This window comes from Scophthalmus maximus, chromosome 20 (genome assembly GCF_022379125.1).
Source record: "Scophthalmus maximus strain ysfricsl-2021 chromosome 20, ASM2237912v1, whole genome shotgun sequence".
In the NCBI taxonomy this organism is placed as follows: Eukaryota; Metazoa; Chordata; class Actinopteri; order Pleuronectiformes; family Scophthalmidae; genus Scophthalmus; species Scophthalmus maximus.
Window position 1 is genome coordinate 1,301,106 of NC_061534.1, and position 13,743 is coordinate 1,314,848.

The following is a 13,743-nucleotide window of genomic DNA, read 5'->3' on the forward strand; positions in this document are numbered from 1 at the left end:
AATATAATTCTAATACACTGAGGTTTATTCTTCATCTGCAGCAGCGACAGCGAGTCGAACAGGTTCAACGGGCTCGTTTCTCCTCGTTCGACTGTAGCTGCTGTTTGTAGCTGTTGCCACGGGAACCATGAAACAGAAGCAGCGTGTGGACGACTAATGGTTACATCATTCGTCTGCGAGCTCGTGTCCTGTCAACTGGACAGTTCAGCGACGACGTTCCAGGGTTTTTCTACAACTTGTGCGTCCCCGACTTCACATGACGAGCTAACGGCTAAACTACGTTAGTCCACAGCAACGACACCACGGTCGCAGACGCCCGAACGAGGCCCCACGTCGCTCACTCTGCCAAAAGCGTTGTTAGGTTTAGATGTTCGGTTGCAGACTGGAACGTCTAAATGTGTGACGTACCTGAGATGGTGGTAGTGAGGGTTTACACTTTACTATTGTTTGTCTGCACTTTTGTTTATACATTTCTTTTCTTTTATTCAAACATATATTGATTGTTTTTTGTACAATATCAAATTGAATTAACGTAGCACGGAAGCGGTGCGTCTACCCCCCACCCCTGTACAGTAAAGCGGATAATAATGAGAAGAATAAAAAAGAAGAAGAAGAGAATAATATTTATGGAAAAAAAAACATGGACAAAATAATTTAGTATATAAATTAATATAAATAAATCTATATACAGGTTTTGTTTGTCATTTTGATAGTAAAAGAATTGTTTGAAGATTGGAATGGTGAAGGGTTTCCAAGGTGTTTCAAGGGACCCCGGAGTCCCTTGAAACACCTTGGATGGATTCACAACTCCTGTGTGTTTAAGTTTAGCTGAAGGAATTCATGACCATTATTTTTCTCTCTTCAGTTTCTGATGTGTTGCTTCCGGCTGACATTTTGTGGACGTCAATCGTATATTTATCTCCCGTCAGATGTAGAATGTGAATCTCTGAAAGCAACAAATAACCAGAAGTCCCCTGGAAGAAAAGCTGACATTTAAATAGAAGCACGGGAAGCAAGTGATGGAAACACGACAGTCGTACAACTTCATACTCACATCTCTCTTTTCTATCTTTAACATAAAGCAGAGTTTTCATTCACTCGCGAATTGTCTGCAGGTGTGTGAAGCCTGTGTTCTGTGTCCTGACCAGCAGAGGGCGACTCTGTGAGAACGTGACTCTACTTCTCACTTGATTCATAACGTCAGTGAAACATTTTCCTGAGGAGTTTATGGTTCAATCTCTAGTTTCAAGTCTTCTTCAACACATGATGTTCATTTTGAACATTATGGTCCATTCACTCACACACACACACACACACACACACACACACACACACACAGCTGCACAGCCTTGTCACTACCCATGTTTCCCTCCCGCCGGTGTGGAGGCGTCCTTTCAGCTGTACAATGCAGCAGAGTTCATTAGTGACTGAACCTGAGGAGAGAGAGAAAGGAGGAGGAGGAGGAGGAGGGAGGAAGAGAGACGAGGTGGAAAGGACAACGAAATGAGGAAAAAGAAAAGAGGTGGGAGAGGAAGAGAAGATGAATGTAGGAGAAATCAGGGAGCTGTACAAGTGGGGGAGGAAGGACAAAAAGGAAGATTAGAAAGAGGGTTAAAGGAGGAAGAAGAGACTTGAGGAAGGATAAAGGGAACAGAAGATGAGGGGTAAATAAGAAAAGGGAAAGGAAGGAGTCAAAAGGGATTAAGAAAAGAAAGGATAAGAAGAAGGGGAATGGATTAAAGGAGGGAGTGGGGGAGACAAAAATGTGGCCGGAGGAAAGAGTGTGGACGGAGAGGTGGAGGCTGGAAATGGGAGAGAGAGAAAAGGTGGAGAGAGGAGAAAGAGAGAATTGATAAATGAGAGGAACAGAGGGAGAGTGTCGGAGGGGGAGGAGGAGGAGATAAACGACAGGCGATGATGATGTGGAGGGATGCCGGACGTCAGGACTTGTTAAATATTCATATGTGACTCAATGACAATGGGACAGGAGGAGGAGGCGTCGCCACGGCAACGGGAAGAGAGGCATTCTTCAGGAGAGTCAGACGGGGAGGGGAGGAGAAGAGAGGAGATGAAACTAAAAGAGGAGGAAGGGAGGAAGGGAGGAAGAAGGAGGAGGAGGTGTCGCCCTAGCAACAGGAAGAGAGGAGGAGGAGGAGGAGGAGGAGGAGGTGAGGGGAGGAGAGAAAAAAGAAGAGAAGAAGATGGGAGAGGAGGAGAGAGAAGAAGAAGAGGGTGGGGGAGGCCGATAAAGACAAGTGGAGAAAATGAGATGGAGAGATGGCCGAGAGGAGAGAGAGTGATAAAGGTCAGCAGGTCTCTCTCTTCATCTGCCGCTCTATCTCTGTAATTGATCTGGTCTTTTCCCATCAGCCCCCTGGCCTATCCATCACACACACACACACACACACACACACACAGTTAATAGACTGTGACACACACAGTCAAGGAGTAAAGTAACTATGGAGCTTTTATGATGTTGTGAGAGCGCTGACTTATTTGAACGTGGCTCGGTCGGAGGCAGCGACACGGAGAAAAACCTCTCCTGTTTTGGTGAAGATGTGAATCTTAAAAAATAATAATAAACTCGCACATGAGTAGTTTCATTTCTCTAAAGACTCAATAATATCCTTAAAACAGTAGGACACCAATTTTATTTTTAAATCAAACGCAGCAATTATGGGGGTTTTTTGGGGACAAATTGTAGCTGCATATTAATCTTCATTTCTCGCTCTGTGGAGTGTTTCAGGCAGCAGAGAGTGTGTGTGTGTGTGTGTGTGTGTGTGTGTGTGTGTGTGTGTGTGTGTGTGTTTGTGTTTGCGTTCCAGTTGCCACAGGTCGTTAATTCCGAGCAGTTGAGTCTTTCAAGAAGAAAACTCTTAACTTTGACTAGAAGTCTGCAAACTTCAGAACCAAACCTTAAGTATTCGTTCTTGTACCGATATGTACTCTCTCTCTCTCTCTCTCTCTCTCTCTCTCTCTCTCTCTCTCTCTCTCTCTCTCTCTCTCTCTCTCTCTCTCTCTCTCTCTCTCTCTCTCTCTCTCTCTCTCTCTCTCTCTCTGAACAGCAGGTCACAGGTTCACACACATACAAAATGCATCAGCTGAGCTTTAATCCTTCACACTCTTCTTCTTCTTCTTCTTCTTCTCGGAGGTTCTCAGTTGTGAAGTTCAGACTTTGTGACGTTGAAGGCAGGTCAGCGAACACATCGTTACGTTATAACCTCACTGAGGTCGCACTTGGACTGATCTGTGTCCTGTTGTGTATTTTACCTTCAACGAGGAGGTTATGTTTTCACCCCCGCCCTTCTGTTTCTTTGTGTGGTAGTTTGTTTGGTTGTCAGGGTTACGCAACAACTTTTAGTTGGTGGAAGGACGGGACACGGGCCAAGAAAGAATCCATGACGTTTGTTGGCGTTCTCTTAATTTTAAGCCCTAGTGTGTAATTTTTGTAATTTTCTGGCGGCATCTGGTGGTGAAGTTTCAAACTGCAACCAACCAAGCGACCGACAGGGGACACTTTATGACGGCGCAGCGCCGATTCCATTTCCGGTTTCCGTCAGCGTCTGAAAATTCAATGTGAACGCAACGTAGAAACATGGAGACTCATACGGAGGTCGGTCCACCTCGTGGAACTATATCTAACTCATATATGAACACAGAGTTATGGACAATATGTTCAACTTCTCTGAATAAGTTCTTCTGAATGTTACACACTGTGGCTTTAAGATTTCCATGTTCTCTCAGTCGTTTGAGAGATTTAACAGTTTGAAAAAATTGGGATTTGTTGACAGAAAGCTTGAGACATGTAAACAAAGTTCATCTGCGTCAGAGTGAAACTTGTGGTGTTGGTTGAATCCAGGTCAGCGTTGCGACAGACAGGATGTCGGAGCATCAACGGGCGTTTTATCCCATCGTTGAAGTGTTAACATTCTCAGTGAAACTCTTCTGTCACGGGTCAACGCATGAGATGAGGAGGTGACGAGGTTTGTGAGGTTCTTTATAGACTTTTATGATTATTCTTTTTTTCCTGTTTGTCCACGGAGGGTGGAAGATACCTGGTCGTGTTGCTTCTGGAGGAGCTCTTTTTTTTTTACGGTTCTCATTCAGAGCAAGAGAGAAAAAGGTCAAAAGATCACGTCTGTGTGTAACACGGATGAAAGACACCCTCACCGCCGCCGCTGCCTCCCCCCCCCTCGGCTAATGTGAATCTCCAGAGTCATTTCAGAGATTTGATCTGTTGAAGGGCGAAAGAAGGAGGGTTTGAAGCTTTAAGACTTCATGTTACGCCTTATTCAAATGTTAATTCTCACCAAAATCAGTTAGAAGCAAGATTGTGAATTGTACCGCTGTAGATTGAGCGTAGTTAATATTTCCTAACCAGCATTAAACACAAACTATAACAACCTCAGACTCAGTCGACGCCAGCAGGCCGAACCACAACCTGACATCCTGGTCTACGGGAGGAATTCATATTTGCGTCACTAGCTTGTTCTGCTCTCAACCGTTGCATCGATTGCATCGAGCAGTGATGCTGCACATCGCCATCGTCGCGTTCATCGTTCCTGATGATGTGACCCACATGTGTCCCGTTGTTCACCGCGTGTGGGACTTGGTTCACCGTAAATGGGGGAAAAAGCTGGTAAACTAGCGGCCGCCGGTTGATGCCGGGTGTTTAACTGCCCCGAGTCCCCGCTGTGATTGAGCCCCGCTCATGTGTTAAATGAAGGCGATATAAAAATCCATATCCGACGGGAGGGGGAGTCGCATTGTCCTGAGGCAGGAACCAGTCGAACGCTGACCCCGACACGACTCTCCGTGCTCGGGGTTAAAAGCTTCGACTCGGACCGCAGCGGATTTTATCAGCTTCACTCCGTCTGGGGCGGCAGCCGAGGGGTTGTTGGGTTTAACTACAGTCTGTAAACCAGTCCTGTGCCTTCACAAGAGACGGATAAATAACAATGACCATAAACTCAAGACACACAACATGGGAACAACATTTCTTTTTTTCCATCTTAATGTACGGGACGTTCCGTCACATTCGCCTCAGCGAGTGACTCCTCCTGCGGAGAGCTCGTATTTATGCGGGATCATTGCGTTGTAATGGAAGGTTTGTGCACCGACACAAACCTTTGGGTTTAAGTGTGAGAAATATGTGTTGGCCTTTATCGGTTTTTCCACAGCGCCGAGGAGAATATTGAACACCCCCCCCCCAACTGCTGCAAGGACAAACTCTGCATGAAAGACACGCTCAATATAACACACTGGGGGAGTGTGTACGCCGGCGATGTGCACTTGGCTGTCTGACTCACACACACACAGATGGAGGCACTTAAAGCGGTCCGCTCAGAGGTGACAGTTTGTATAGCTGAACCAAACACGCCATTACACAGTGATCACAGAGTGTCTGCAGGAGTGAAGTGCAGCGGTTCACACTGCGGGTGTGTCCTGTCCTTTGAAACGACCGCAGGCCGGCGACGCCAACGTGCTCCAGCGTGCTTGATGTGGCGGTCGACCGCTCTGTTATCTAACCCGTCTCCCGCTCTCTGCGACCTGTGAGGTCTTTGATCGTCAGACTTCTGGTCGTAGTGATCAGACCTTCACGTGCCGTAGAGCATCTCCTCCGCGTGGCTGCTAGCGGCGCTCAAGTGCCAGTCACACGGGACGGCGGTCGAGCAAACGCTAACACACTCTGGTTTTAAGAGAAGGTCTCTAACACTCACCATTGAAGCCAAGAGAATTGTAACCAGGAGCAGACGGCTGTCAGATTTAGGTTTGCACGTAGTTCCTCGAGGTTTGGTACTTGGGTTATTGTTCGGCCTAATGAGGTTTGATTCTCAGGCTCCATGAATGATTTCATAATTTGAACTTGTGTTATGACTGTAAAAGGTTTTCATGCTCTAATGTTCAGTAAACACATCAGTTTCCTGCAGCTCCTCTTTCACAACCTCCGTCTGAAACACTGGGTTTTTAGCTCCTGTCTCTTTAAGGCCCCTCCCTCCCAAAATGAAGCCCAGTCTGTTGTGATTGGTCAATCGCGTGCAGGAAACTTCGTCCTTCACTCTCGCTTTCGCTTTGTTAGCGGTGCGCCAGACTAGCCGCTAGGCTAGTGCTCTACGCAAAAGTCACGTAACACCACGAAGAATCGTCCGAACTACTGACGAGGTGTTTGAGAAGCTTCAGGAGAGTTGTCTGACGGGGAGAGGAGACACTATGTTTACTTTCAGTTTCTGTTTCCGAGCCTCAGCTGACTCTTAGCTCACTGTTTTCTGATTAGCTAGCTAGCTGAGTAGCTAGCGGAAGTTCAGGCTTTGGCAACCAACTTGCACAGATCTTTTAGTTCTCAGACAAACATGTTGTTGAGCAGTAAGTCCGAGCTCTTGACCTCAAAACATTTCCTCACAGAACATCACGGTAGGACTGAATAACTCAGGTTTTTGTTTTTCAGGTGTACGAGCAGGACGACCTGTCGGAGCAGATGGCCAGTCTAGAAGGACTGATGAAGCAGCTCAACGCCATCACCGGCTCCGCCTTCTAACCTCTGACCCCCGCCCGGCCCGGCCCTCGGTCGCCCGCTGTCCGTTCGCTAAAGGTGCAGCGGCGATAATGTCCACGTGGGTCTGAAGACGCTTCTGTGGAACCTCCGTCTCTCCTGCTGCGTCCAGGTTGTCCGGTTTCTGCTGGATCTTCTCGGCTGTTTGGGTTTCGGGGGATTTGGACAGACGGGAAATCAAAACACTCAGAGCAGCACAGCATCACCTCCACGGACAGGACGAGGGTCGAGGGGCTTCTGGAGGAGTTCACACTGAAACCCCCTCGAGACCCTTCAACCTCAAAACTAGAACAACCCAATGCCTAGCGCCTCCACGTTAAACGAACCCTCCTGTTTCTCTTCTTCCTGTGACCGTACCTCACGCCATTTTCATTCACATCGAACGTGTTCATTTTTTTTTACTGCACATTTTTCTTTGGCTTTTGTTTTTTGCCACTTATAGGATGTGTATATGTTTGTTTGTTATTAAGACACCAGGACCTACAGTAAGAAATAGAAAACACATCCTCAGCCACCAAAGTTTCTCCAAACCTTTTTTTAACACTCACCTGGATCCGAGGACGTCGGCCGCGGTCACCTGAGTTGATCCTCTCCGGTGTCTCTTGGCTACTTTTTAAAATTTGTTCCGGACAGTGTGATTTCACTGAACCAGCCATCACCCATAAGCCCCTGCTGCCCATCCACATCTGGATCCTGGAGGAGAAATACAAATGTGACACATTTGGTCTGACTCACCTGGATCTGAATCACCTGGATCTGACTCACCTGGATCTGAATCACCTGGATCTGATTCACCTGGACCTGAATCACCTGGATCTGACTCACCTGGATCTGACTCACCTGGATCTGACTCACCTGGACCTGAATCACAGGACTGTATAGAAACGTCTATAGACTCCCACATTCTTGCTGCTCTCGACCAAGCCTTTACTTCCCCCCTGACCCCGACACAAACTCCAATCTTTACCTACGAGGACTCGTGTTGTTGCCAAATTCTCTACTTGGGAAGCTAATTGTGACTTTCTTTTGTTTTTGCTTCCTTGTCTCAGTCCCAAACAGGAACAGGAAGTAGTGTGGAACAAATGTGGAACGATATCTGGATTTGGATCGGTTGATCTTCGTCTCTTCGTGGCCAAATGAAGGTTGGCTTCAGATAGTACTCTGTGATTGGTCCTTGGCCTCGTTGCACTGTGCGTACGTCACATTCAGTGCATGGTCGCCCCCTGCTGGCTGGAGTAGGAAGGCGCGTTCAACAAAGCAAGGTTGTTCATAAAAAATGATCCTGACCATCGGAAAAAAAAGAGATTACCTTGCGAAAGAGATAAAGAAGTCGTCATCACAAGACAGTGTTCTTCTTATCTTAACTAAAATCATGATAAAAATGGAATAAACATACACGTTACATAAAAAAGCAAATCTGGATCCTCTTGAGACAAAATAGGACAAACGTCCTCGTCCTGCGTCAGATTGAATCTGGCATCACTGTGATGGAATCGTCAATTTTTTAAGCATCAGGATCATAACGATGAGTTATTATTATGTTTGTAATATTGATTATTATTGTTGAGATTAGCAGCGGTGGTGGTACAGACAGTGATGATGATGATGATGATGTTACTGTTAATGTGTTTGACTGAAGGTGAGCGTGCGGCGTCTGATGAATCCATATTTATTTTTCATGAGATAAACACACGTGTACCTCTGTCGTCACCGATCGCCCACATGGGACAATTGCAAAACCCGCCAGCTTCGCTTTGAGTTCATTCAGGTGGTTCCATTTTTATACGAAAATAATAATAAGAAAGAAAAAACAATAACACAAATGATGCATATTCCACAAAGTATATTTTTACATTTGCTGTCAGGTCTGATCTTTTCCTTTTGTTTTTCAACTTCCTGCAGAGAACTATTTTAGATGTCATGGTCTGAAAATGGAAAAAAACCTCCTGCCGTTAAAAACAGTTGGAGTGAATTTAAGATTGAACCAATATCAACAGTTACGGAGGCACATTACTGCCACTGAAGAACATAAAACGGATCAGTATCACGTTATAACATGAGACATCCCCGTTTCACGCTATTTCGTGAAAACTTTAAAATTATTAAGTGAAATTTTTTCACGTTATTTCGTGACAGTGATTACGAGATATTGTGAAAAGTTTTCACAGAATAACAAAGTGTTTCCTGCCGTGGCAGCAGTGCACTGCCGTGATGTGTTCTACATTTTATTATTATTATCAGTAGTCGTGGAAAAGGGTTTTCTTTTGTTTCCTCGGAAACATCAGGTCAGCGGGAAAGAAAAGTCCGATGTTGAGAATCGGTGTGTTTAAATTGGTTGCTAAGGGAGGTCTCTCTCTTTCCTTTTCTTTCTCATGTCTTTGTGAAAGCTTGTCTTGCTCCTCGAGAGAAAATTAATTTTTTTAAACACTGCAGCACCCTGTGAAAAAAGACAATTCCAGTGATTCGTCAAATGGGTGAAGGTCTTTGTCTCATTCTGCTGCAGCGATCCAAAACCTTGTGTTCACAACAGTTCCGAATCAACGGGAACGAGCGGAATTCCCTTCCTCGATTTAAGGAGAAAATGTGAGTATGTGAGCAAACGATTGGTGGAGATGGACGTGTCGGAGCGAGGAGGAAGGCGGCGACGTACAACGACACATGATTCATCAGTCAGCTGACAGAACTGCGAGGCGTCGTCCAGCGTGATTCACAGACCTTTATCTTCCTGTGATGAAAGAAGAGGAGCCGGCGGGGGCGAGTGGCGTGCGCGTGAATCTTGGGAGGTGCTTCGTACGTCGCGAGGGATGAGGCCGCGAATTCATTATAACGCCGTTTTCAAATATTATGATTCAAGCTCACGCTCGCCGGGCTGCGGAAAGTCCCGGGGCCCGAGTGGATGGAAAGGTGACGGGGGGGTGAGAGATGAAACTCATCAGCGTCGCCTCCGTCAGAATACAGAGCAGATGGAGCATCTGCCCGACGGAAGTGAGGTTTTTAAAGAAAAGACAATGAGATGGTTTTAACGGCGAAGACTAAATGGAACGCTCTGTCCATACCAGAGATTTCTCCTCGTCAGCGTCACGACGGGACGGAGAGATGAAAGCTGAGTTAAATGATCACACCGAGGGTTTGGCACATTTGAGCCCGTTAAATATGAATTACATTAAATTAGCAGAACTGCCAATCATGTTGTGAACCGTCCGTCACTTCTCCAGATTGAAATCACTGCAGCGGCTTCACACCTGGTTCCAGAGCCACAGGAAGTCTGAGCGTCTGAGACGTGACGACGCGTCGCTGCCGGCCGGTCGTCACGTCTCAGACGGGATGAAGAGACGAAGCATCACGTCAACACTGGGCCCGCTTTGTTTTAGGCGATAGATTCGAGACTATTCCAGGAAAAAAAGGTTGAAACTCTCGCACTGGAAACATTTCACAGGAAAAATCTGAGATTAATAAAGTCGATTTCCTTTGGAAGCAGAACACGTGTTGGCAGGAATTATCGCTTCTTAGTGAAAATAATTCTTAAGAATCCGATTCTTTTGTTTTTTGAAAAGGTCGTTGCTGCTGACAACATAATGTTTTATCACTTGATCTTGATTTGAATTCAAATTCGAACTCAAACAACCAACATGAGACGAGCGTTTTGGACGTTGCATCTGTGTCACCGATCGGACGGTTACCACGGCGACTACGTTACATCTCCAAGAATAAAGAAAGACGTCGACTAATGCTGCGTTCCAATTGGGTACGCCTTGCGTTACTCACGCGAGCGTCGGCCGCTGTGACATTTCTTGCGCAACACAAATGTTTCAACTTGACGTGACTCACGTCTTCTCTTTATTGGCCCAGTGTAAGTTACGTGAAAATTCACTACTAGCATGAGGTTGGCCGCCGGATCATTTATGAGTCGACACAACCCGAGAACATCCGCCCGATCTCGGAGGATCTCATCGCTGAGCGGCTTCACGGAAGTATTTGAACTCGTCAGTTGAAGTATTTGAACTCGTCAGTTGAAGTATTTGAACTCGTCAGTTGAAGTATTTGAACTCGTCAGTTGAAGTATTTGAACTCGTCAGTTGAAGTATTTGAACTCGTCAGTTGAAGTATTTGAACTCGTCAGTTTGTCAAGTATGAATCCGAAAAAACATTTTACGAAGGAAACTCTTGGATTTTTTGTGGGATTTTTTTGTCTTTTCACACTGAATCCTGAACCAAACTTCTCAACTCCGTCTCGACGCGACGCTTCCTGTTCAGCCCGGTGTCGTCGGGGGGGCGGGGCGTTCACTGTCGGCTCGGCATTTTATCGTACGTGTTTGACTGTGGAGAACATCGTCGCTGCAGCAGAACTACATTACAGAAAACTGCTTTTTTTTTAACTATGTACAGTTACGACTAGAGTAGTAGCAACTTTTTTATAATCAAATTTAATATATTATTATCATTATTATTATTATGATGACTTTACTTCGAGTGCTCTTTGAAACTATTATTTATAACCATGTGATATTTCTTCAGATGTAAATTTAGTTTAGCTAAGAACGGAATGAAAAGAGGACTGAAGCGCCAGAGGTTTTTCTTTTTCTTTTTCTCAGTTAATTGCCTTAAAAGGTTTCAGTATTTTTTTAATAATGTCGTAGAAAAATTATTTATATTTCTTAATGGAATATTAAAGGTCACATGTGAACGGTTCGCCACCGTATCGGGTCTTTTCTGAGGAGGACGCACAGCCGGCGCCACCTACTGGTCACGTGTGGACTCGAATCTGTAGATCGATCTCATCTATGCAGTTTTGTTTTGTTTGTTTGTTTGTTTTTTACGACTGTACCTGTACACGATGACGGACATTATTTGGGCGAAAGAGGGCGGAGTCTGTGTGGAGCTGAGCTCATGTTAGAAGGATCTTGGTTCAGAGGGAAACTTCTAGTTTACTGTATTGTCAAACGTAAAGCTGATGTGGTGCCTTCAGGGACGCTCCGAGAAATCTGACATGAAAAAAACGAGTAATGGTTACAGATCAAACTTATTGTTTCTTATCTTCAGATCATTACATTACATTTGTCATCATTTCAAATTGGTCAACGTCCAAATTGGTGTTTTCCAAGACATGTTTATTTCATTTTTTTGTTTATTTGTTGACAAGGGGCAGATGACGAGCGCTCGGCCCTCTGAGCGTCCCTGAATGCAACCATTCAGTCAGAGGACTGTTTTGAAAAGTGTGGTAAATACAGTTTGTAGTCAACGGACTTAAACCTGCTGTAGAGACTCTCTGGTTGCCGTGGCGACTGTGGGAAAAACCCGATAACGGTGGAAACGGCTGCCGCGTTTCAAAAGAGGAAACTCGACTTCATTAGGTTTCTTTCTTCGGGCGCTTCGCTCGCGTGTGTGTGGGGAAACGGTGATGATCAGAAAGAAGAGACGAATTACACGGTCAGACAAAAAACAGAGTTGGTCGGAGACGAACTGACTTTGAACGTGTCCTGGCGTCGGCGTGAAATCGACTGTCAGCTGCAGCGCAGACGGTTCGGGGCCGTGAATAGAAGAAGAAAAAGAAATGATTAGGTCGTCTCACCGGGTGAAAAGGGGCCGAATTAAAAACGTCTGTAATCTGGTCTCACGCGGACAAAGACTCTTCATCTTCAGAACATTGTTCGTGTGAGACGCCGACAGACGGACGGACACTTTGAGTTCATCCAACAAAAGAAAAAAGACAAAGTCCCAAATCCCAGTGATTAAAACCAAATTAGCGAAGTGACTGCAATATTTTAGAGTGTACATTTTGTTCATGTGAGTGAAGGGGAAGAGACGATGATGATGAAGATTAAGATGATGATGATGATGAAGATGATGATGATGATGATGATGAAGATTAAGATGATGATGATGATGATGATGATGATGATGATGATGATGAAGATGAAGATGATGATGATGGTGATGGTGATGATGATGAAGTTTCTATCCACTACGTTGTATACAACAGCTGGTTTTGTACTGTAGAACAGTCCCATGGTCCTTTTTATAGAACTGTTATTTCAACTGTGCATCTTTTTGTTTGATAAATAAAGTTTTGATACAAAAGCAAATGTTCCGCTTGATGGAGGTTGTTCTCTGGTTCTGTTCTCTGGTTCTGTTCTCTGGTTCTGTTCTCTGTTCTCTGGTTCTGTTCTCTGGTTCTGTTCTCTGTTCTCTGGTTCTGTCCTCTGGTTCTGTTCTCTGGTTCTGTTCTCTGGTTCTGTTCTCTGGTTCTGTCCTCTGGTTCTGTTCTCTGGTTCTGTTCTCTGTTCTCTGGTTCTGTTCTCTGGTTCTGTTCTCTGTTCTCTGGTTCTGTTCTCTGGTTCTGTCCTCTGGTTCTGTTCTCTGGTTCTGTTCTCTGGTTCTGTTCTCTGGTTCTGTTCTCTGGTTCTGTTCTCTGGTTCTGTCCTCCGGTTCTGTTCTCTGGTTCTGTTCTCTGTTCTCTGGTTCTGTTCTCTGGTTCTGTTCTCTGGTTCTGTCCTCTGGTTCTGTTCTCTGGTTCTGTTCTCTGGTTCTGTCCTCTGGTTCTGTTCTCTGGTTCTGTTCTCTGGTTCTGTTCTCCGGTTCTGTTCTCTGTTCTCTGGTTCTGTTCTCTGGTTCTGTTCTCTGGTTCTGTTCTCTGTTCTCTGGTTCTGTTCTCTGGTTCTGTTCTCTGTTCTCTGGTTCTGTCCTCTGTTCTCTGGTTCTGTTCTCTGGTTCTGTTCTCTGGTTCTGTTCTCTGGTTCTGTCCTCTGGTTCTGTCCTCTGGTTCTGTTCTGTCCTCTGTCCTCTGGTTCTGTTTTCTGGTTCTGTTCTCTGGTTCTGTTCTCTGTTTTCTGGTTCTGTTCTCTGGTTCTGTTCTCTGGTTCTGTTCTCTGTTTTCTGGTTCTGTTCTCTGGTTCTGTTCTCTGGTTCTGTTGTCTGTTCTCTGGTTCTGTTCTCTGGTTCTGTCCTCTGGTTCTGTTCTCTGGTTCTGTTCTCTGGTTCTGTTCTGTGGTTCTGTCCTCTGGTTCTGTCCTCTGGTTCTGTCCTCTGGTTCTGTTCTCTGGTTCTGTCCTCTGGTTCTGTTCTCTGGTTCTGTTCTGTGGTTCTGTCCTCTGGTTCTGTCCTCTGGTTCTGTCCTCTGTCCTCTGGTTCTGTTCTCTGGTTCTGTCCTCTGGTTCTGTCCTCTGGTTCTGTTCTCTGGTTCTGTCCTCTGGTTC

General features: G+C 45.5%; 1 protein-coding gene across 2 annotated transcripts in view; it reads left to right on the top strand.

Annotated features, from left to right (window-relative positions):
* Positions 1 to 12,633, top strand: part of dcc (DCC netrin 1 receptor) — a 155,402-nt gene extending 142,769 nt beyond the window's left edge. For both annotated transcript variants that reach the window (XM_035608910.2, XM_035608911.2), the window contains exon 29: positions 6,446 to 12,633. In XM_035608910.2, coding sequence (XP_035464803.1) covers positions 6,446 to 6,535 — 90 coding nt within the window. In that variant the 3' untranslated portion in view covers positions 6,536 to 12,633. The remainder of the gene's footprint in view (positions 1 to 6,445) is intronic.
* Positions 12,634 to 13,743: the final 1,110 nt, after the last annotated feature.